Below are 25036 nucleotides of genomic sequence, written 5' to 3' on the forward strand. Positions count from 1 at the left end.
GTAACACTTTTAAATCAAAATGTAATATTAGTGGCTGAACGTACAATTACTTATGAGGAAAATTATAATACTAACCACGGATAAATTGGTTATTATTTATGAGAAAAATGTGATACCTTTGATGAAAGTTGTAATAATACTTTTAAATTAAAATGTAATATTAGATGTTAGAAAGTTATTTTTGAGAAAATTGTAATTATCATGAAATAAAGGGTAATACTTATTAAAAAATTGACATGCCTTACGAATAATGATTTATGAGATAATCTTATAACAGACCTTATAATAAGTTATTGATTCTTCTTCTTTCAAAAGGTGTAAATCATGGTAACTCAACTGAACACAGAGGCTAGACCAGTTAACTCAATCCCTGATATCTTTTTCCAAACTTCACCACTGTGACCAGTTGAGTTGCTCATATGGGCATAATATTTATGTATATATTGGGGGTGTTTGGTTATTGGCTTATAAGCCAAATTTTAGCTTATTTGACCAAGTTTAGCTTTTTGACCAACCAATAAGCTATTTTGAAGTGTTTGGTAAATGGCTTATTGGCCTTGGCTCATTGGGCCAATAAGGTGAAAATTGAAAAGCTAATGAATGTATTAGCTGGTTGGAAATAATAGGTATATTGACTATTTTATCCTTTGAAATCAATGGGATTTACTTTTAAATGGGTGGTGTGTTTGTTATTTTATAATAATAATAATAATAATAATAATAATAATAATAATACCCTTAAATGTCATTTTACATTCAATCAGCTACTAATAAACAGCTAATTTACCAAACAGTTTTTTTATAACCAGCTAATACAACCAGCTGGTCAAACCAGTTAACACAATCAGCCATCAACTACTAGCTAAACCAACCAGCTATCAGCTATAAGTTGTCAGCCGTTTGCCAAACACCCCCATTATGCCCAAGATTCTGTGTTGTAATAACTAATAATGTTTTCTTTCATGAAACGTGTGAAGTTGAGGTTTTTGCCATCAGGTTGTGGTTTTGACTGAGAAAAGAATTCTGAGCAAAATGTACAGACTTTCTTGCTTTTTACTCTCTTCTCTTCTCAGTTCTGACATCTCAACCGGCTATGAAGATGACGCATCATATCAATCTTGCAAGAAAGTAAAAATATTTTTTTTTTACTTTTTTTTACGTATAAGTAATTTCTGTACGTATGTATATATGTTAAGAACTTTATGGTTTTTTTTTTTTCCTTTTTTTTGATAATTGAAATAGTGAGTATATGAGTATATTTAATATATTATACTTGGGACATACAAACGGGCAAAAAAAGAAAAAGAAAAAAAAAACCCACAACAAAAATTGTTATGTATATCATAGGTCGGGCATACATTAACAAAATAAGCCTACGGTCGAACTCTATAAGACTTTTCATAATTATTTCTTAATTTAAAATATATTTTTAAAATATAAATTAGAAAAATATTTATCTATACTTAAAAAAAAAATACGAATAAAGACATATATTTTATATATCACTATTTTCTTCACGTTTTGTATATAATTAATATTTTCGTTTCCGTGAATCCTATGTTGAAAGGCTTTTGAGAAAGATGAATAGAGTGAACATTAAAAAAAATGTGGATTATTGTACCTTGTAGTAGTACCTTGGTTGGTGAATTTGGGAGTACAGCAGATTTAGGAAAATGCTAAATCTCCATTGTGGTCCCCACTTACACTACTTATACATCTTTCTATTTTATTTGTATTTTTCTTTGTACATATATTATATTTCCAATAATTAAGTCACTAAAATTCCTACCTAAGGCCTTCCTCAATAATGGTGAATTTTTTAATAGATTTCGCAAGTGTGATTAGAAAAAAAAAAAAAAAAAAATGAGAGTGGAGGAAAAAAACGAAAAAAAAAATAAAAAAATTTAAAAAATATATAATTACGCGCCCACCTAGGTGATTTTCAGAAGTCTAAAAGAACCCCATATTTGCAGGAGATGTGATTTTCTTCTCTCCCCAACTTATCTCTCATCCACCTCACTATTTCTACTTAAAGAAACGTGTAAAACTCCCTTAATGGGGATGGCCTAAGAGCGTCGGGAGATGCAAATTGTCACTATTTGATAAATTTATTTTTTTGATGACAAGTAAAATAATAATTAGTGACTCTCCCATATGGGAGGTCATAAGGTTGAGTCTCAGTGAATGTGGTATTGGAAGTATATATGAACAGATACTACAATGTAATAGAGTCAGTAGTATTAAAAAAAAATAGTATCCAAGAGTGTATTTAACAAAAAGTATGTTGACAATAATCAAATTTGCGACTTTCGGATACAAGAATAACAATTTGTGATCTATTTTGTCCCAATTGTTTATACATCTTAGGATCATTAGCTATTGGATAATGAAACAATGATTAACCAAAATAATCATAGCTCCAATAAACTGTTGTAATTGCTACATAATGAGATAGTGATGACCTTCATAAGGATGATCATGGCTGCGATTTGAAGTTGGGCCTCTCGAGCAGTCATCCTTTGATGGCAACAATGGTTGTGGGCAGTAGTAGTATATAGTAGTAATAATAATAATAATTTTTAAAGTTTATACTTAAAAACTAAAAATAAGTTAATAATAAATAAATAAAATAAAATAATAAATTCATATTCTAATGTGTCATTTCACATATTAATAATAAATAACTAATTTACTGCCAAAGACCTTGTGGTCTAGTGGCATCTGGTGTCCCTATGAATAGAACTACATTGTAACCAAAAAAAAAAACTAATTTACTAACATTTTTTACAGATTACTATTGCCACCTGTAATAAAAAAATTTAACATAATGAATTATCAACTATCTTTGTCAATTGCCTTTTTAACCAGCTTAAACCAATTAACTTTTTTTCAACAATTGAGTACTTTAATTACCCCAACATCATTGGATCCAAAATTTAGCAATGTCAAATAATAAGACAAATTAATAATTGTACTTTCTCTATTTACAAAAATAACACTCATTTCTATTTATAATAGTCAATAATGACTTGGTTTTTTCTCCTAGTATTATAACATTTATTAGAATTAAAAATTATTTGGGGTTTGAATGTTGATGCAATAGGGAGTAAAATCTCCTTTTGGGCAAGACCCACGCCTCAAAATTCAGACATGGGAAGAAACAAAACAGTTCTCGGAGTTGGTAAAGTTGTAAATGACGAAGCAGTTTTACCGGAATTTTGGGCACCACGCTTTCTTCGAGCTTCCAACTCCATCTTTTTTTGTTTTTTTTTTTCTCTGAACATTTTCATCTCCTCCGGTTAAAACTACCACCATTTTCACCCATGCAAGAACCGCAGGTTAATTACCAAGAATTTAAATATATAGGGTGTTCGGTAAATAATTATTAGTTAATTGGGTTAGTGAGTTTGACTAACTTATAGTATTAATTGATTGTAAAAAGATGTTTCATAAATTAATTGATAGCTGATTACATATAAAATAAAATTATTATCTTAAAAAGTTGTTTGAAAAAAACGAGCAACTTTTTCAATGTTAAAAGCATTTTGGAGCAATAAACTGTTACAAACAGTTAATTAATCAAACATTTATAAGTTATATTGACTATTTAACCAAATCAAATAGCTAATAGTTGTCAAATAAACCAAAATTAGCTAATAAGCTAATTATGTTACTGGACCTTAATCTCAACCAAATTAATCAAGATGTTACTTTGGTAACCATAAGATTACAAGTTATATGTTCGTTATGAGCGGCCTAAGTTATGAGCAGCCTTCACTGTTTTATCCCATGCACACCCTCGCCACTCAATCTTAATTTGAGTTGGCCAGTTATGGGCATGTGATTTACCTCATTGGATAGTGATTACGGGATTTTCTTGTTACTCCATCTTGATTTGAGATGGTGAATCATTCAACTGTTGACAACCTAAGCTAGGATAGAAGTTTATATTGACTTCGAGTTTTTTTTTGAATACAAACTCTGTCTCAACCTCGAACCCACTCCCATCATCCATGTGGGAGTGTTTTCTTCACTAATCGATATAAATTTAAGTTTGTGAGCAGATCAACTATATCAATCTAGACTGATAATTTACCTCTTTATAATATAAAATTACGGCCTATGAACTTACCCCCACACTCTCATGTAATATTTGCCGTAAAAATAAGAAAAAGGGTTTGATGGCTAGGTAATATAGGTTTGTCAATATAATTATATACGCATATATGATTTTTTGTTAAATTTAATTTTATTTGTTAATTGTGGTGAAGCTGAGATTTTTACCATCAGGTTATGGTTTTGACTGAGAGAAGGGTTCTGAGAAAAATGACAGCCTTTCTTGCTTTTTACCACTCTTCTTTTCTGACATCTTAACCGGCTATGAAGGTGATGTATCATATCAATTTTGCAAGAAAGTAAAAACTTTTATAATTAAAAAAAATCTATTTTTTTAAAGTATCTGTACGTATGTATCTGTATATAGGGATATATGCTACTCTCTGTGCGTGTATATATCTATATATAGATATATATATATATATATCAGCTGTAAAAGCTAAGATAGTGTGTAATCATCATCAATGCAAATGTCACTGAAACCCCACCATCTACAGTGACTCAGTGAGTCCTTCAACCCTCTCAGTTCTTTTCCCTCTTCTTCTCTCACTCGTAACCCTAATTTCAATTCTGAGCTTTCTGTGTGCCCAAAGCTGCGAACTTGATTGTTTCTGAGCTTTCTGTGTGCCCAATTGGGTGGTGGGGAAGAAAGAGGGGTGTGTTTGAGAGAGGTATGAAAGTGGCATGGAGGTTGAAAACCCAAGAATCGGAAATGGGGGAGGAGAAGATGGGGAGATCAAGAGGAGTAGTAATGGCGGCGGCGGGGGGCTTGGGCGGCTCTGTGGCTGGCCGTCGTCGCGGATTGTTCGGGTTTCTCGAGCTTCGGGGGGGAAAGATAGGCACAGTAAGGTGTGGACTTCGAAGGGGCTGAGGGACCGCCGTGTGCGGCTCTCCGTCAACACGGCGGTGCAGTTTTACGATTTGCAGGACCGGCTCGGCTACGACCAGCCGAGCAAGGCGGTGGAGTGGCTGTTGAAGGCGGCGGCGCCGTTCATCGAGGAGCTGCCTTCTTTACATGACTTGTTCCCTGATACGCTTCAGCTTAGCGACGAGAGAAAGCCGAACGGCGGAGCCGGAGTGGAGCCGGCGGCTCAGCAAAGTAGCCCGTCGGATACTAGCAAAGGCTCGGCGCCGTCGGCGGGGCTCTCGCTTTCCCGGTCCGAGTCGCGCATCCTGGCTCGAGAACGCGCCCGCGAGCGAGCCGCCGAGAAGGAGAAGAGCAAAGACGATATCGCCCCCGCCCCCGGGAGCCTTATTTCCCAAAACTCTAGCTTCACGGAGCTGTTAACTAACGGCGGTAACAACAACGGCAAAGACGAAGAATCAAATTTCTTCTCCCTTGATTACGTCACCACTACTGGATTACTAACCCGCTCAACCGCCCAACCGTCTTCCCCGGATTTTCCGGCCCACGTTCATCTCGGAAACCCTATACATCTTCCACCTCATCCTCCTCCTCCACCGCCGGTTTCTTCCCCGCTGTTCACTATTCCCGGCGAGCACCACTCGGAGCTGCAGAATTTCTCCTTCGTCACGGACCACCGCCACCACAACAACGAATACAATCTAAACTTCAGCATTTCGTCTCCTTCGTCTCATTCGGGCCTTACTGCTTTTAGGGGGACCCTTCAGTCCAATTCTCCTTCCTCGCCTTCTCTTCTGCCTCATCTACAGAGGTTTCCGGCCGTAGACTTAACGCCGGCGAGTTTCTTCACCGCCGCAGCTCCCACTGCCCCAGTCGACAACCACCACCACTTCCTCGGATTCGACGCCCGTTTGCAGCTCTTCTATGGCGACCACCACGCAGATCATAACGGCAAAGGAAAAACCTGAGCTCATAAAAGCGCCGCCGAGCTCATCTCCACCTCATCTTCAAACAAGGTAAAATCTCCAATCTCTTCATTAAGTGTTAAGAGTCTAGGTTATAATGCTGGTTAGACTAGTTAATTGATTGGATTCATTTTCTGTGTGGTTTGGCTCGTGGGTGAGCGATATTAGCCGAATCTTAGATTATAACACTAAGTATTAACATTAATGTTGTCAAGAGAAGCTTTAACATTCATAATTTCATACCACCTTACTAACTTGCAACTAAACCATGATTTAGTCAAGTTTTAGGATAGTGTTGGGCAATGTGATGGCATGAACATCTATGGAACTGTCTTTAATTTATGGGTTATACAAAAAGCAAGACCATTTGGCTGTCTATTTTATTACTAAAATCTGGTACTATTAATGTTGGCTTTATGGATACCTGGGAAAGGTGGTGGGTAAGCTGTCTGTCCTTTTGCTTATTTTCTTGTTTGGTTCCCTTCTTCCTAGCATGTGTGTGGGCTTGCCAGGTATTGGTTTCTGGATCAAATCTGTTTTTACCAATGGTGAAACAGTGGGGAGTTGTTGGTTAATCTCAGAGCCTTTCTTGATCCCAATTCTTTTGTCTCCTTGGCATAGAAAATGTCAGCCATTGTAAGCAACTAACATCTGACAGTTTTACTGTGCATTATTGTGCACTGGAAACTATTATTTGGGAATGAGCAATATTCTTAAGTACGGATAGAGGCTATTAGGTATAAAGCAGTATTAATTTCTACTTAGTTCCAGAGATTACCTGCTTTTGTACCTGGAGATTGATGAATTTGTGCAGACTAAACTGTGATTGGTGGTACATGTTTGGTAGATAGGGCTATGGAGTATGGTTTCATATTTTATTCATACTTCTTGAGGTTTGGTAGATTATCAACTTCATTTGCTAACAACTTTAGGATAAAAGTATGGTATGTGAACTTCCTCGTACCACATATTAGAATAGAAAATTAATGCATGAAAGCATAGGTAGTTGATTAAAATATGATGATGATGATATGAACTTGTAATTACTAAAGTACTTATCCTGCAAATCTTCTTGCTCAAATGGCTGATTCGATAATCTGATATTATGTTTTTCATACATGATTAAACTTGTAGCGTTATTTTCTTTAGGCCTTCTCTTTCAGTATTAGATTAGAGATTGAAATTCTAAATCACAAGATATGTGCATGGAGAATGTGATGTGCACTATCAAGGATTCAATCCAGGACCACTTAACTAAGAAAATTGATTCTTTTCTTGAAAAATCTGTACTTTTTCTCTATCAAGAATATAAAGTAGGAAATGAATGCCACAAAGCACATCTTTGAGATACCGAATTCTTCTTGAACCATTAGTTTAAGAATTTGAAGTATCATGATACGATTATGATTGCTGCTTCACCGGCGCCCACCCCACCCAATGCCCGATTTAGTTTTTGTCCCGATACTGGGTTTCCATGAGGGGAAAATATAGAGGACCTTTGTCAAGTACTGTTTAAGAATTCTAGATAGATTGAGAAGTTCACTCTTCATATACTTAAACCTAAGAATTCATTAGAACAGGTGGGTAGAAGACCCCTCTTGTGCTCTGCTGAATTTGCTATAGTTCCTGTACTTTACCTCACTGTTCATTTGCTCGGTTTTTAGATGCATTTGCATTCTGTGTGTGGATACTTTATCTGAATCTGTGAATTGTTAATTTGAGGTATCTATGTAATTAGAGTTGCTCTTGGATAGCCACTTATGTCTGAAGCTGCTATTGAAGAAGCTCTTTTAGGTTGTTAGGCCAGTTTTCTTCTAAGAATGAATCTACATTAGTGGTGAAGTTTTTGCATAGACCAAGTGCTATAGTGCAATGAATGAGGTTGCGTTTGTTCTTGGTCTAATACCTTATATACTTACTATTTATCATACTCATGACACATGATTATCTTGATTTGCATGTTATGAAATAGAACTTAGCATCCATTTTCATCGGCCTTTTGTGGTCGCAATGGTTAGTGATGATCAATTAAAGGATATGTCATGTCTCAACCAAAAGTTTAAACTGATACTGAGAGTACACGTATATATTTCATATATATTATATGCACAACATGATCTACCTTACGAGTGGAGGTGTATGCGTGTTCACAACGGTGATTTTGGATGCAGGTGATTGAAGGTGAATCAATGTAGCCAAGTGAAGCAAGCTTCCCTGCAACTTCTTATTATGCTTCTTAAATCATTATTCTGATTTCTGGATTTGTTGATTTCAAGCAATTCATGTATTAGCCTGCCAAGTTGTGTTGTATTTTCTTGATATGAAATAATGTGTTTTTGCTTCAAATTATATTCTTTCTTGTTCCCCTTTCAATCCCCACATTCATTCTGCTAATCTGCTCCTGCAAGTGTACACAAACATTGTTGAAGGCAAGCCATTTTTTTTTTGGTGAAAAGGTAAGCCCTTTAATTTGTGAACTAGTGGACCAATCGAAACTAATACCACATTTACTTATAGGAGATTTTTTAAAAAAAAAAATAGAAAACTGCAGAAAAATTAATAACATGTATACTCTTTTTTTTTTTTTTTTTTTTAAAAAAAAAAAAAAAAAATTGCAAAAAAAAAAAAAAAATTTTTTTTATTTTTTTTTTTTTTTTTTTTTAAAAAAAAAAAAAAAAAATTGCAAAAAAAAAAAAAAAATTTTTTTTATTTTTTTTTTTTTTTTTTTTTAAAAAAAAAAAAAAAAAATTGCAAAAAAAAAAAAAAAATTTTTTTTATTTTTTTTTTTTTTTTTTTTTAAAAAAAAAAAAAAAAAATTGCAAAAAAAAAAAAAAAATTTTTTTTATTTTTTTTTTTTTTTTTTTTTAAAAAAAAAAAAAAAAAATTGCAAAAAAAAAAAAAAAATTTTTTTTATTTTTTTTTTTTTTTTTTTTTAAAAAAAAAAAAAAAAAATTGCAAAAAAAAAAAAAAAATTTTTTTTATTTTTTTTTTTTTTTTTTTTTAAAAAAAAAAAAAAAAAATTGCAAAAAAAAAAAAAAAATTTTTTTTATTTTTTTTTTTTTTTTTTTTTAAAAAAAAAAAAAAAAAATTGCAAAAAAAAAAAAAAAATTTTTTTTATTTTTTTTTTTTTTTTTTTTTAAAAAAAAAAAAAAAAAATTGCAAAAAAAAAAAAAAAATTTTTTTTATTTTTTTTTTTTTTTTTTTTTAAAAAAAAAAAAAAAAAATTGCAAAAAAAAAAAAAAAATTTTTTTTATTTTTTTTTTTTTTTTTTTTTAAAAAAAAAAAAAAAAAATTGCAAAAAAAAAAAAAAAATTTTTTTTATTTTTTTTTTTTTTTTTTTTTAAAAAAAAAAAAAAAAAATTGCAAAAAAAAAAAAAAAATTTTTTTTATTTTTTTTTTTTTTTTTTTTTAAAAAAAAAAAAAAAAAATTGCAAAAAAAAAAAAAAAATTTTTTTTATTTTTTTTTTTTTTTTTTTTTAAAAAAAAAAAAAAAAAATTGCAAAAAAAAAAAAAAAATTTTTTTTATTTTTTTTTTTTTTTTTTTTTAAAAAAAAAAAAAAAAAATTGCAAAAAAAAAAAAAAAATTTTTTTTATTTTTTTTTTTTTTTTTTTTTAAAAAAAAAAAAAAAAAATTGCAAAAAAAAAAAAAAAATTTTTTTTATTTTTTTTTTTTTTTTTTTTTAAAAAAAAAAAAAAAAAATTGCAAAAAAAAAAAAAAAATTTTTTTTATTTTTTTTTTTTTTTTTTTTTAAAAAAAAAAAAAAAAAATTGCAAAAAAAAAAAAAAAATTTTTTTTATTTTTTTTTTTTTTTTTTTTTAAGAAGAAAAATGGTTAAATTAGTCTCCGGACAGGGCAATTAAACTCCCTAAGTTTAAAAAGAAAAACCCTCTAAATGGACAAAAATGTTGACACGTGTTCATTTAAAAGAAAAAAATTAATTTTTGTTTTCTTAAATGCTTTTTTCATTTGTTTTCAAAAAAAAAATGTTTTTTTCATTTAAAACTTTTTTTTTTTTAATACAACTGACCCTATTACATTGTAGTATCTGTTCATCTATACTTTTCTCAACCTGTTGAAGAACAAAGAGTCAATTTCGATATTTCCTCCACTGAGGCTCAAACTCATGACCTTTCATTTGAGGGAGGCCACAACATGTCATTTGAGCACAAGGTGCTTGGCCATTTAAAACTTTTTGAATTTTTTAAAATTAGTAAACAGGCAAACAGCTCCTTCCACAGCTGCCATGGCCTGAGAAAGGGCCAAACTTAATAAAGATACACAAGACAGACAATTCCTTCTTTTTTGGCGATTACATTCTCTTTTTTGCCGCCATTAGTGTACTGCAAATTGCTCTATCTATACCCATTCAACTTTACCACTTTATATTATTATATGATTCCAGGCCTTAGGTCTTAGGGTTTGAAACGAAAGCAAGAACAATGATATTGCCGACAAGATCACAACTGGTAGCATACAATAGCAAAATTTTGAAAACTTGAGCAAAAGTGTTAAGTTGTAATCGGATTTTGGAAGTGTAAATCCGGTCGATTTATGGGGTCAATTTGACCATTTATTTGAGTGGCTGAGGTAAATATGTAATCCATATTCTAAATGTATGCATTGAGTAAATCTTGTCTTGTAATCTAAGGAGGTAAACTAGCTTAAATTATTCATTGTTGATCAGCTCAAATTAAAAAAAAAAAGAAAAAAGTTAAATTAGCAACATGATCAACTTGACTAGGTTGTCTGTATATATGACATATGTTTAGAGTTAAACAACTAACATGCTATACTTTCAAAGTTAAGGGGCACATTTTTCATTTTCAGCAAAAAAAAAATACATTTTTTGGTCCTTCAGTTATGCTTATGGTACATACTTATCTTTGATTCTCTGAGTCATATGCGTGATCATTTTAACTCTTAAATTATGTGTGGAGTGACGATTTTAGTTTCTCAAGATTATTTATATCACCAATATGTTACTAAAATGACGAATTTCTTTATTCAAAGATGAAACTCATACTTTGAACATAACTTAGAGGTTAAAAATGGACATACATATAACTCAAGGATAAATATGTGTCAGGTATAACCGGAGGGCAAAAATGTAATTTTTCCAAAAAAAGTGACGAAACTCTGCACCTCACAATTTGTGAAGGCAAAGACTGACTGACTTCATCAAGAACCACACACGCTTTAATGGTGTTTGGTTTCACAGCAAATAGTTTCTTATCATCATCATCTTCTTCATCTCCTCTGTGTAGCTTCTCTTCTCAGGTTGCTTCTCTTTTCATTTACTGTGTTTATGCAGCGCTTTGGTTTCTGCTTACTATCCTAAACTTTCATTTAATTTGCAGCAATATTGTAAAGTCTTTCTTAAAATTCCTTCTTCTTCTTTCTCACATCCATTATGCGTTTCCATGAATTTTTTGTTTCTTGGTTTAGTTCAAACTGAAAACCTAACCTGCACATTATTTAAGGTTGTTTTTAAATGTGGGAATAATTCTCTGTAAAATGTTGGATTTGGGATAAAGTGGCATTTGCTATACTGTTTTTTTTTTTTTTTTTGGGTATTTTATCATGTTGGTCTTGCCCTGTCTAAATTTATTCTTATATATCTGCACCTATAATTAATGGCACCTTTCATCTGATAAGTTCATCACTTTGGATTAAGAGCTGCAGAATTCAAGGGAAAAATATGGTTGTTGTTGCAGTAAATGCTACTCCTTTTAACTGCATGCCCTCATTATCACCTGCTTCTTCACTGCAACTGCAAATTCAGTGCAATGGAGGCTTTGGTTTGAGCAATTGTGTTCAAATTTGTGGAAGCAAGCCGAAGGGTATAGCAGTTAGTAATGTGAACTGCACTGCCTCATCTGCTGCAGCCATTGTTGCAAATCAGGAGGATTTGCTCCCATTACAGTTAGCAGAAGTTAAGGCGTTGTGCAGAAATTGGGTATGGAATGGTTACAACATTAATTACTTGGTTTGCCAAGCGAGCAATGGCAGCCCTTCTCGCCCTGCCATACTTCTTGTTCATGGGTTTGGTGCTTCTGTTGGACATTGGAGAAGGAACATTGCTGTCTTGGCGAAGGATTATACAGTTTATGCCATTGATCTTCTTGGTTTTGGGGCGTCAGATAAGCCACCGGGGTATGCATATTCCATGGAGAAATGGGCTATGTTGATATTGGATTTCTTGAGTGAAGTAGTCCAAATGCCAACTGTGCTAGTAGGGAATTCTGTTGGGAGTCTTGCCTGTGTGATTGCTGCTGCGGATTCTCAGCAGTCGTTGATTCGAGGGCTTGTTCTGTTAAACTGTGCGGGAGGGATGAACAACAAGGCCATAGTTGATGATTGGAGGATCAAACTCCTTTTGCCTTTGCTATGGTTGATTGACTTCTTGTTGCAACAAAAGGCGATCGCTTCAGCTCTCTTTGATCGCGTGAGACAGAGCGAAAATCTTAAGAACATCTTGCTGTCAGTGTATGGGAACAAAGACTCGGTTGATGAAGAACTGGTGGAGATCATCAGGGGACCAGCCAACGACGAGGGAGCACTTGATGCTTTCGTTTCCATTGTCACAGGTCCTCCCGGGCCTAACCCCATGCAACTGGTGCCACAACTCGCGTTGCCTGTCCTAGTCCTTTGGGGTGACCGCGATCCTTTTACCCCGATTGATGGACCTGTTGGCAAGTACTTCTCATCCTTGCCTTCTCAGCTGCCAAATGTGAAGCTCTTTCTTTTGGAAGGCGTCGGGCATTGCCCTCACGATGATCGGCCCGATCTTGTCCACGACAAGCTTCTTCCATGGCTCGCTAGTCTTCCACCTTTGTAAGCTCTCATAACACCTATTCATCCCCATCCCCTTTCTTGAACTGTAAATCTTTACTATATAGTTTACTAGTTTTGTAAATGACATGGAATGAAAATAGGGAGTTTCCCACATATTTTTGGTGAAAAACTTCGAAACCAAAATTTTAGTGGTGTCAATTCTTCGGTCTATAATGTATGTTCATGATATCTTTTGAGGTTTGGTGATAAGGTTCTGTTCTTGTGATATGGATGCCCCACTCTCCCTTGATAAAGTTTTGTGTTCACATGAAATGTGAGTGCATCATGTGTAAGGTTTTGTGTTAGTCAGTCCAATAATGGAGGATGATATAATGCATTTCCATGTGTACAAGATTTTTTGTGTGACTGATATTATGGTGGAGAGATAGAACTGGAAAAGTGGAAACAGCTATATCATTACAACATTACGTTACATTGTAGTATCCGTTTATACATACTTTCTCAACCAGTTCAAGCACAAAGAGTTAAGATCGCCTCCACTGAAGCTCAATCTCATGACTTTCTATATGAGAGAGTCACTACATGCCATCTGAGCAGATGTATATATGCATAGAAACTATAACAATACTACAAGCTTGTTCACCATTAACATGCTATCCACCATGTGAGGACTACAATGGTCAAAAACCTAAAATCACATCTCAAATAGAAATAAAGATTACAGTAGAGTGATACCCCTGCAAACTGAAAAGCCAGCTTATCAATTTAACTAGGGACCATTTGCTGCACATTCACAATATATCACTGACAAATAAACCGATAAGTGCAATAGACGAGGACTAAGTTTATCCAATCCCGCACAAGATTCATAATATTGGCGTGGAATCTCTGCCATAAACAACACTACTACAACAGAGATTGCACGCGCTGAGTCCCGAAAATGTATTGAGACCATAAGCACAAGTTGCAGCACAGTATGTTAAAGACACGAGGTTGAAGAACCAGGCAAATTTGTTCAGAAAAGTAAGACAATTAATTCAGATACGAGCGAAATACACAATTCATTGATTGATTAGGCCTTGAAAGTACATCACATAAGCATAACATAACCTACAATATTCACAAGAGGAAACTAAGTAGACCACGACGATGTCAAAGGCACAAAGCTCTTACAACATAAATCATTAAGCATTCTCAGCATCCATAAAGCATATGCCAAGAATAAAAGCAAAGCAGATGCCTATTGTCCGTTTGTTTAAGTGCACATAACAACACATTTACAGCTATTGATCAGTTGACAATTGGCATTTCATCTCCCAAAGCATGCATTGCTCCATTACGATTCATATGTAAAGAGGCTCAATTAACTCAATTGAGGCTTGCTCAAGACAAAATTGTACTGTTTCTCATCCTTCCATGACAGTGATGACACGTGAATCCATCTTCATCAAAAGCAGCAACCTTCCTGTAAAAAAAATTGAAAATTTAGATCAACTGGGCTATATAGCAAAGCAGCCACATGCCTATTAATGGCTCCGTGACAATATACCAGAACAGAACGAAAAATTTGCTGACTGAAGACTCAGAAAAAGCTAGATGGCTGATATGCATTATATTGCAACTTAGAGAAACCAATAGCAGGTTGAAGATTAATGCAATAAAATATATTTGATCTTTCAACCACTCAATTACTTACAATACAATAATGATGGGATTATTAGTTAATGGTTACAAAATAGAGCCATCAAAGGAATACATCACTTATTTGAATTACTCAAAAATGTAACAAGAACATGTTAACTTCGAATACAAAGTGTGTGTGCCTATTTATGGATAAATTATCAACTATTTGAACAGCTTTCTATAATTTCATACAAGTCCGTTTGTAACTGCCAATGAATTGAGCAGCTTCTCGAAAACTATCAGAACTTTAAAGCATACATCAGAATTATTCAACGAAGGTAAAGAGAATATGTTTTCACACCCACACCAACCCCCGCAAACCATAACACAGACAAAAAGTAAGAAAGAATGTGAAATTTCAGTTCACAAGCATCTATAAGACTATAATCTTGTCTTATATGACTATAAAGACCACAATATTATGAAAACAATAATTCACAACCTTTAATTTCTCTATCAGTAAGTATATAAAAAACAATCTTAAAAATTAGAGCAAAAACAAGTTGTAGATATCATGGCAATTACTGCAAAGTGGTGGCATTGTGAAAGATAGTATCAACTATCAAACCCATCTAAAAGACAATTGTTCTGGAATGTGCATTAACCGGAACTCACAAATGATTGCCATAGATTGTGGCAGCAATTGTAATGAAACACATCTCACAATCAAAGGCAAAAGCAGAAACTAAATACACTGATTAATCTAGGAAATATTCATTGGTTCAGAGACCGAATTTCATGAAATTCATGGATAATGTATGAATACATCAAAAACACAAACATATTCATTACAATCCTTACACAGCAATGATCTCGATATAATTACAAGAGGTATTTACCAAATCAAAACAGTCATACCTCAGCTTAGAGATCCATCTAACGAGTTCATTCTCGATTCGCTTTCAGAACGAGTTCATTTCAAGACAGTAGGTTCTCCTCTTCACCAACATCCTTGCAGCTGCCCCATAGGGTTCATCGAAAGCTGAAGCTACCCAATTCCCATCTGACCCAACCACATCTTTCTTGTGCTGCTCGCTCGGCCTAATCGCCACCAAGGTCGCGCCTTTAAGCACTGTTCCATCTGGTAACTCCAAATGTGGAGCGTACCACAGGCGCATATTGAGAGCAGGCACCAAAGTCCTCTTCGAGGCCGAGGAGGCCGAGAGTGGCTTCACTCTCAGCTCCTCAAGCTGCTCCCTGTTCATACACAGAACTCCCTGCCCATCTGTATCGGTTAAAACCAAACTATCCAGAGTTCTATGCTCGGAAATTATGGGTTGGAGTAAATAATGTCTAGCAGAAGCGGCAATTAGGGAGCTAATTGTCCAAACTACGCGTAATTTTAAGCCGCCGCTAGTGTAAAAGGACTCGGGAATGCTCCCATTATCGTTCTCGGGATTTGAATCATTGTTAGGGGTTTGGTCGTCGGGGATTAGGGTATTGTTGTTATTATTACCGGCGGGTGAGGGTGAGGGTGAGGGGTGAGTCACCGACGAGGCGCCGAGGATGACGCAATTGTCCAGCGTGGACCCGAAATCGGCCCTCCATTTAAGCAAAACGCCGTCGTCTATTCCCAGCTCGCCGCTGGGGAGCTCGATCCGGAGGAACTTGATTTCGTTAAAATTCTTCAACACCTGAGTGGGCGAGTGGTGCGTCACGGAGCTCTGGTCAAACTCGCCGTCTTCCATGGCCGACGACGCGCCCACGCGCCGCGGTGAGGCGGAGGCGGAGATGAATTGGGAGAGAGATTGGAAGGGTTTGAGCAGCCCCGTGAACACCAGGCGGAGGATGGAGGAGATCGGATGCCGAGACTTGTCGGCGGCGGCGGCGGACGCCGCCGCCGTCGTCGCCGTCGCCGCCGTCGCCGACGACGGCGAAGAACCGTCTTCGTCGGAGATCACGCAGTCAACGCGAACGACGACGTTGTCCACCTGCGGCACCAGCGAATGGAAACGCTTCGAAACGACGCAGCATCGGCCGAGAGCTTTAACATCGCCGATCATATTGAAAACCAGCAGGATTAGAGAGTCCGGTAGCCGGTCAAAGTGGTCCACCGGCTCCGGATACACTCTGCAGCTCAGATCTGGCCTTACAGAACCCATTTCCCAGCAATTTCAAGCTATATCTCTATGTATCTCTATTCTCTACACAGATACACAGAAAACGATGTATATAAACGCGAGAATGGAGAATTGAGAGAAGCGGGGTGGGATTGGGGTTTGGAGGAATGGGTTTTATGGATCTAATAGAGAAGAAGACATGGCAAAGGCAGATTTGAGAGAGAGAGAAAGGTGTGAAGTTTGGAGATGAAAACACAGTTCTTGTGGGTTTGCAGAGATAAAGTATGCGTGTTTGCGAGGTTCGGAAGGGAAGGGTGCGTTTGGTGTATTTTCATTTTCTGATGTATCCATTTCTTCAATAAAATACCATTTTTCATCTTTTTTTGGCCAAAAATATTGAAAGAAAAAGACACATTACTTTCCCCTTTTCTATGAAAAAAATAATTCTCTTATTTATTTTATTTGTTTTTTTTTTGAAAAAAATTATTTGTTACCCTGTAAATTATTAAATTATTATATCCAAAAAATTACCTTATTTAGATTTTATTCAGAAAAGTAATGAAATTGGTGACAATTTAATTATTATAATCGAATTCTTATCTCTTAAGTTAAAAGCAATCCACCACTTTAATCACAATTCGTTAAAGTGACACTTTAAATGATTGAAGCGTTAAGACTGTCCCAATTATTGTAATTGAACTATCGGACGCACCTTTAAAATGAACAAATTTGTTCATAAATGTTTTGATTAGTCTATGATTTCACTTTTAATCTCTTAAATATGATAGATAATTTCGTATAAAGTGAATGACTTTTAAATAACACAAATACTTTTTTTTTTGAAGGGTTCACAATAAATACAAAGTCCTATGTTTGTTCTTTCGAATATATTGATACTATACAAAATGTTAACATCTTAAATTTATGATTCAAGTAGCATAGTGTTCGGATAGTATCTTGTACGTATTTTTTTTCATTTACAAGAAAGTTTGTTGTTGCTATCTAAATGTGCACTCTAAGTAAAACATGTTCAGATTGTTCATAAGTGATTTGCTCAACCTAAGAAAATCTTTGTGATTACCAAGCTAAGTGTCTACCCATCTTAAGCATCTTCTTATTATTATAAAGTAATATATTTTATAATTAATATAATATGTGTATAATTATTAACCACAAATCCACAATATCTCATTCTAACCTATTGCTAAGTGTCAATGTGCTCAATACTCTCTGGCTTAAGCAGCATTTCTAATACGATTTACTTATCATACTTGATTTATGAGTTATTATATAATAGTAGAGTTTAGCTAATACACATTATCATATATATAATTACAAATTTCTCTCGTCTTCTAAATGAAATAAAATAGGGGAATTGAGGAAAAAATGTAAATGCGTGAATTATATATTGTTAGGGAAATTGGAGTTACAGCTTTGGAACTTTAACGTTTGGTGACATATATGGTGTAATTTTGGTGGTATTATTATATTATAGCAATATGTTAGTTGCAACTTGCAAAGTGGTTCAGTTGGGATGTCGGCCGGCCATCTTCACCCCCTCTAACTTTTAACCTAACTATAACATTTCTAAACCTAGTCTTGTTTTGCGATGCCACGACAAAAACCTTTTAACAATACATTATATATTTGCTACAAAGTAAGAAAGAAAAAAAATTCATCAGTTACTTTTCATCTGTCATATTTACTATTCATTAACTTTGTTTTATTGTACTAACGTAAGTTTTAAATATATAAATTTTATATATTAATATTAAACTTAATGTTATGAAAAATTGAATTATAAATAATTTCAATCAATTTTCCCTTACTAGATATATAAAATGAATTCACTTTGACTGAATTAGTAATTACGGAGTAATATTTAATAGATTCCACATAATTCAAATGACAAATTATATTGTGGACTATGATTCATATTATAATGTAAACAACTGATAAATATTTATTTCTAATGTTAATTTTTAATTTTTATAAGTATAATGTCTATAAATGAACATTTGATACGCTAAAAATGAACTTTCAAAATATTAAAAATGAACATATACGTTTATGGTTGATTTGTCAACCATGAGTCATATTGTATAGTAATTGCAGCTGAAATGCATGTTTTCAACCCAATTAACCTACTACTTTTTTTTTTTTTTAAATCAATTAACCTACTACTATAAATGACTTTAGAACATTATTAATGTTGACTTGAATTCTAAAAAATGTTTTGAGGATCAGAGATGAATACATGACAGTGAGCACACATGCACCTACTCACCCGCACAACTGGATCTTGCAACATCAAATCATAAATTATTTTTTATTGAATGGGTGGCTATAGAACTATAGCTGGATGTGTAGACATTTCAATAATTATCTGCATTATTATTATTATTATTATTATTATTATTATTATTGTTATTATTATTATTATTGAAAGGGAAGATTGAACCCAGAAAAATTAAATGACGATCTAATAAGCATTTGAAGTCTTGTGAGTCGTCATTGTACGCATGCATAACGTTTTTAATTAAAATCTGGTACGTGAAGCTCCTCGCGAATATGCTCAACCACTCGGTGTCCCTGATTTTATGTAAGGGACTTCTCAGCTAAAAGATCAACTATTCAGCTTCCGCTCCCTGAAGATATGGTAAATCCTGATTGTTTAGTTTTGCGCAATAAACCGCTTACAAGTCTCCAATTTTGCATGCTTTTGTTTTGATATAAATGAAGTTTAGACAAGAGCGGAAGCTTTTTTCAATTTAATGTTTTAAAGCTCAATTGAATATGTATAAAACAAATTTTGGGCAGAACTTATAAAGCACCGATTAAAGTAGATGGCAAGTAATGAGAATCAAATTTAAATTATTTTGAATGAAGTAAAAATTAAAGTTATTATTAACTCAAGTGTACATAATTTTACTACTTTGAATAATTTTGCACTGAAATATTGATTGTCACTCTTTTTATTTTTATAACACAATTAAAGATCAATAATGCATCAAATCAAATTAATGATAAAAATAATGAATATCACATCCAAATAATTGCTCCCTATAGAGGTTATAGAAAAATTCTTAACAACTTGGAACTTCAGTGCTAACAACTGAAATGTCAATATATATGTCATGTCTAGAATTACTCAATATTGAGATCAGCTTAATTCCATAACTTTTTTTTTACTACCATTTACTACATTAAAATATAGTATATGTTCATAGTATAAGAAAATTGAATCTTATTTCTATTGCGGTTTATCTTCTTTTTTCTTTTTTTTTTTGGTAGTTACGAGTTATTATATATGAGTGGAGTTTACCTTGTACACACTCTCAAATATCGATGATAGATTTCCCTCATCCTCAAATTTTTCTTTCAGAAAAAATCTTAAACTTTACAAAGTTGACAAAATTTCTAGCTAGCACTATTATTACTCATCATTCATTGAGTTATAAGCTTAGTAGGACCTTTTGAGCAATACACAATGATCAAATATCATAAAATACCATAGTCGATATAGTGATTTTTGAATGATCGAGTTGAAGAGTGATTCTCATATTGTGATACAAATATTTAAATGAACGTTTAGTATGAGAAATTCACAATTTCATTGATGTAGAGATTATTATTTTTGAAAGTGAGGCTATTAGAGATTTAATGTAATGAAAATGGATATATTTTATAAAACATATATATTCACAGAGTAGTCAATATGTGTGCAAATTAAATGTCATCTTCTTTGACTTCAGATCACATGATAATGTTGGTGTGGTTACGTTTGATATATGTTCTAAGTGTTTAACAACATTCGATCGACTCTCTTTGAGACTGTCTTTGCTATCGATATAGTTGGTGTGATTCTTTTAGATTATATACATGTAACTTACTTGTTTTATATATAATTTTTTTTTCTTGTATAAAAAAATATGGTTGATTGAATGCTTAGAAAAGGGTGCAAAACAATGGCAATGAATGATAGTGTACGGGTTGTAGGTATCAAAATGCATGTGCAATTGAGCATAGGATAGATCTAAGGGACATTGCAGCAAAGAAATTGGCACACACACGTTATGGACTGCATGTGTGATGCCTTTAATTAATTAATTTGCTCTTTATTACTTTGCTTCAATTCCAAATATTTTGCAGTTTTCAAGAGCATCATTCCACATCTTGCCGTGCATTCCGTACTCACATATACAATCAACCTTGCATGCAAAATTACCGCTGGCTATATAGGAGAGTGTTCAGGTGAAAACATATATACTTTAAATAAAAATAAAAATTGATCTATTAATCTATCTATTTGAATAAATAACATATTGATGATTATTAAAAAATAAAAAAAATGACAGGACTAATTTTATAAGTATTGTAAACATGAAAGTTTGTAGTAATTATAAAATTCACTAAATATTTATATCAGAGATTAGTTTTATAATGTAAATAATTAAATACTTAGATCTATACAATCACAATTAAAAGACTAAAAATATCAATCTCTATTAGAATTACAAATTATATCAAGATACACGTTTCATAAAATTTGAATTCAAAATTGTTACTTAAGAAAATGTATAATTGATGACTTTATCACCTAGTTATAAATTATTTTAACACAAAACTCTTTTCAAAAACTTTTTTTTTTCAAAATTATTATATTAAAAAAAAAACAAAAAGGTTCTCCATCAACTAGACAGGACAACAATTAATTGTTTAATTAGTGAAAGGATTAGTATTATAGTCTGTATTAAAAAGGATGGCGTTACTGCGTCTTTATGAAAATGACACCATTTTCAATCAATGAATTTATACATTACTTAATAGTACATTTTAACGTGCAATACATATATTAAATTATACTCTTTTCTATTAAAAAAAAATTCATAAAATTATTGTATAATTTTATCACGAATTAATCAGATAACTAAAAGAGTTCACGCATTATAATCTAACATATTTCTACTTTTTATTCAGTAATAGCGTGAGAATTAATCAAATCGAAAAAGAATATCGTATCATTTCGCTACACTTACATAAATTTTAATTTAATAAAAAGATACTATAAAAGAACTCATCAAATCTTGATATATCATTTTGAATCGCGGTTACGTTTTAGTTTCAATAAATAAATGTTGAAAGAGACGTGATATTTATAGTGGAAAGGGGGTGGAGGATACGCCCACAACGCCATAACCCATTATTACGCCTTCAACGATGAAAACAATTTGTCCCTTTCAAACCCCCCACCAGGCCACCACCGCTTGCACGGTGGGGCTCCGCCGTAAGCGCGTCGTCGCCTCTCTGCACACCATTTATAGCATTCCCATCCCAACATAAGTGTATGATTGGAGGACACACAAATAATGTTAGTTGGCTAGAGGGAATGAATTGCTGACATATATATAAATAACATTCATCCATGGGCAATCCATGTCCATGTCAACTCTTGCGCGTGTGTAGCATCGCATATTTTTAGTGTCGTGGTGAAACTCAGCTCCTACACTTATAGCTCAGTTGATTTTTAGGTGATAGATTGCAGGTAATGACACATTACCGAGACTAGATAGCTGCAATGTTGGAGCTGAGTTTTACCATACTCAATGGGATGTGCTACTTGTGAACACCAACCACACTATAATTTAATTAGACCGAAATATATGACAATGAGGTAAGAAAATTTTGCATCTTAATTATGAGCAAGAAAAGATCAAATACCATATTATGTGTGTGTATTTATTACACATTATTTTTCATTCTCCATGTGTTTATCACCAGTCCACCATGGTCTTGGGAATGGTCCCCAAACATTTTTGCAATTGATGATGGGAACCAATTATGTGTTCACATAAGAATTGACTTGTTATAGCTAGTTGATGGACAATAGGAATTATGTTTTGTTCTCTTTGATGATTTATTAAAACCTATCATTTATATTAAGACATGTCAAATTCCATACACTTATTAAGTTTAACGAGATTATTATTGTGCAGAATTTTAGCTAGTTTAACTCAATATAAAGTGATAACAACAGGGGTGTTGGTAGATAGTGATTTATTTAACTTTAATGATTTGATAAGTTAGTGTTTGATAAACAACAAATTACATTAACATATTTGAGGTAAAAAATGTAAAATGCTAAAATTAGTTACACTTTAAGTTAGTAAATTGCATTTATTTAGTTAAAAACCCAGTTTGTTCACTAATTTATAGGAAAATTCTAAAGTGTTGATCAGTACCAATTCCTTTTACTTGTATTCGATTGAGAGAGTTTTGACAAGAATCGAAAAGTGCTCGACCAAGGAAGTATTGACAATAGTCAAACTCATGATGATCTCCTAAATATGAAAATCATGTTATACTCCATCAACTACCTATTTTAAGGCAACTTTTAACTATCTTTTTTTTTTTTCGCTTATTTGCCGGTGATAAAAATAATGTTATTTTAAATCAAATGTATTATTTGAACGTAGCATGCCACCAACTCCACCCCCACCCCCACCCCAACACAAATTAATATACATGTACAGATACTCTATACAAAGCATGCCATTCACCCAATGTGCCAAAACTCATAAAGTAGGGAAGAATTAAAGTGCATATGCCTTTTCAACATGTAACGTCTAGTCTTCTAAATTAGCATTGCAACGTCATGGAATCGTGGTCTTTAAAAAAGGTTAATACTTTATTGTAACGAAATATTCTTTATGCCATTTTTTTTAGTTTTCTTTTCTTCTTACTACACCATACATTACAATATTTTTTTTCCTTATAAAATACTCAATTTAATAAGTAAATCAATATATAATAACATGCTCGATGACACACAAATTTCTAACTAGAAATCTTTTGATTTATGGAAAAGTCTTCCTTACTATCTGAAATATACACTTTGGGTAAAATTCGTATTTTGACTTTAACCAACAAATGATTACAATAAGATAAACCAGTCTAGGCAATAAGCAACGATTAAGAACGATGAAACATTAGAAATTACGGTGTAATTCTTAAATTTTAATCATTAATATTAAGCCAAGAAATTATTAGAAGGATATTTATGATGTCGTGAAGAGGACAAAAAGAACCTAATGCCACATTGCTTTAAGGTATTCTAAAGGCTAAAAGAGAGATGGAGAAAGAAGAGATAAATGATGGGGTTGAGTCATTCAAAACTATGCAATATGCAACTTGCTTTTGTGCTACGCTATGATCAATAATAAATAGTTAAAAAGGAAAATAATAAAAAAGAAAAGATTATGTACAAAATGATACATCAAGACGAATACAATTCAACGATTGTTAAATTAAAATATCGAATTTAAACTTTACGAATATAAAATTTCTCCCATAATGAAGTTTTCAATAGTTGCTCAAAACTAAAGTTAGAAAGACATCATCATTGGCATACACTAGATATATATAATTATGAACAACTGCTAAATTTATACTTAAAAATATTGAATTTGATTATTTTCAAACTCTCTTAATCTTAACATCTAAAAACTTGAACTGATAAATGACAGCCCAGAAACAGAAAGAATTGAGAAAGAAGAACACAAGTGCAGCAGTATCTGTCACAGGAGAATAAAGAATTGCAGGTCAAGACTTTTAATTTTGAAGATATATAATATATACTTATTCTAATCATCTTCTTAAACAGCTAAGCTAAGCTTTAACATAATAAGTTGTTTTGTCACACTACAATAATGAAAATCCAGCTCAGAGGCTGAGATAATGCAGAGATGAGATAGAGAGGTCCCAGTTTATATTTTATACCAAGATTTGTAGAGAGCTATAAAGGGTTAACATGATCCATCTTTGTGATAATGTTATATAAAATAAAGATGCTGTTTTTAGCCACATAATTAGTGCCCACCAGAAGTTTTGGGCATTATTCTGTCTCCACTTTGTCTCCCCTGTATGCACAACTCCACACACAACATCAATCATTAATGTCAAAAATATTCTGGAAATCCTAAGTTCATATGCTTCTTCCCTTTGAATAATATGAATGGGAAACAGCATGCTAATTGAATGCTTTCCTTGTATCCCAGATCCAGCCCTAACAGTCAAGTGTGTTATTTTGGGTGAAATAAGTAATCTCGTAAAAGCCACTATCCGAGTGTGTATACTAGTTGACAAACGGTAAATCAACCTAGGTGCTAGGTTGCCATAGTTATTGGCCCAGGCTCAAATCCACTAGGAGTTGAACTTAGAACCTTGTGATTACCAAACCAACAGTCTGACCAACTTGACTAGTGGCACTCGGTGTCCCGGTTTACACTCTCACATGGATGATGGAGTGGGTTCGAGCCTCAGTGGAGGCAAATGGTGACTCTTTGTGCTTCAATAGGTTGAGAAAGTAGCTATGAACAGATATTACATTGTAACAGAGTCAGTACTACTCAAAAACAGTTGACAGACAATAAGATGAAATAGCACATGATGAGCAGCAGCAGCAGCAGGTGTGAGATGAGAGTTTGGTTTAGATGGATGAACTCCAAAAAGGAATTATGGAATGATGGATGAACTAAAAGGAAAGCATAAT

At 33.2% G+C, this 25036-nt stretch overlaps 3 protein-coding genes across 5 annotated transcripts; 2 read left to right on the forward strand and 1 right to left on the reverse strand.

Annotated features, from left to right (window-relative positions):
• The first annotated feature begins 4558 nt into the window (after positions 1-4558).
• On the forward strand, positions 4559-8319 carry LOC116033020 (transcription factor TCP24). Its single transcript, XM_031275772.1, has 2 exons — positions 4559-5997; positions 8118-8319. The coding sequence occupies exon 1, from the start codon at positions 4801-4803 to the stop codon at positions 5947-5949; it is 1149 nt and encodes a 382-aa protein (XP_031131632.1). The 5' UTR covers positions 4559-4800; the 3' UTR covers positions 5950-5997; positions 8118-8319.
• A 2781-nt stretch (positions 8320-11100) lies between these two features.
• Positions 11101-13007, forward strand: LOC116031463 (pheophytinase, chloroplastic). Of its 2 annotated transcripts, none has more exons than XM_031273683.1 (2): positions 11101-11224; positions 11622-13007. In XM_031273683.1, the coding sequence occupies exons 1-2, from the start codon at positions 11147-11149 to the stop codon at positions 12783-12785; spliced, it is 1242 nt and encodes a 413-aa protein (XP_031129543.1). In that variant the 5' UTR covers positions 11101-11146; the 3' UTR covers positions 12786-13007. The 2 variants fall into 2 exon arrangements, with proteins under 2 accessions (XP_031129543.1, XP_031129544.1); XM_031273684.1 differs by having other exon boundaries at positions 11107-11224; positions 11630-13007.
• Positions 13008-13778: 771 nt separating this feature from the next.
• On the reverse strand, positions 13779-16828 carry LOC116032434 (F-box protein At4g18380-like). Of its 2 annotated transcripts, none has more exons than XM_031274991.1 (2): positions 15284-16828; positions 13779-14203 (listed from the first exon to the last, which is right to left on the reverse strand). In XM_031274991.1, exon 1 carries the CDS (start codon positions 16525-16527, stop codon positions 15328-15330), a length of 1200 nt encoding a protein of 399 aa, XP_031130851.1. In that variant the 5' UTR covers positions 16528-16828; the 3' UTR covers positions 13779-14203; positions 15284-15327. The 2 variants fall into 2 exon arrangements, with proteins under 2 accessions (XP_031130851.1, XP_031130850.1); XM_031274990.1 differs by having other exon boundaries at positions 13779-14207; positions 15284-16827.
• Between the last annotated feature and the right edge of the window lie 8208 nt (positions 16829-25036).

The sequence above is a fragment of the Ipomoea triloba genome, chromosome 10, assembly GCF_003576645.1.
Source record: "Ipomoea triloba cultivar NCNSP0323 chromosome 10, ASM357664v1".
In the NCBI taxonomy this organism is placed as follows: domain Eukaryota; kingdom Viridiplantae; phylum Streptophyta; class Magnoliopsida; order Solanales; family Convolvulaceae; genus Ipomoea; species Ipomoea triloba.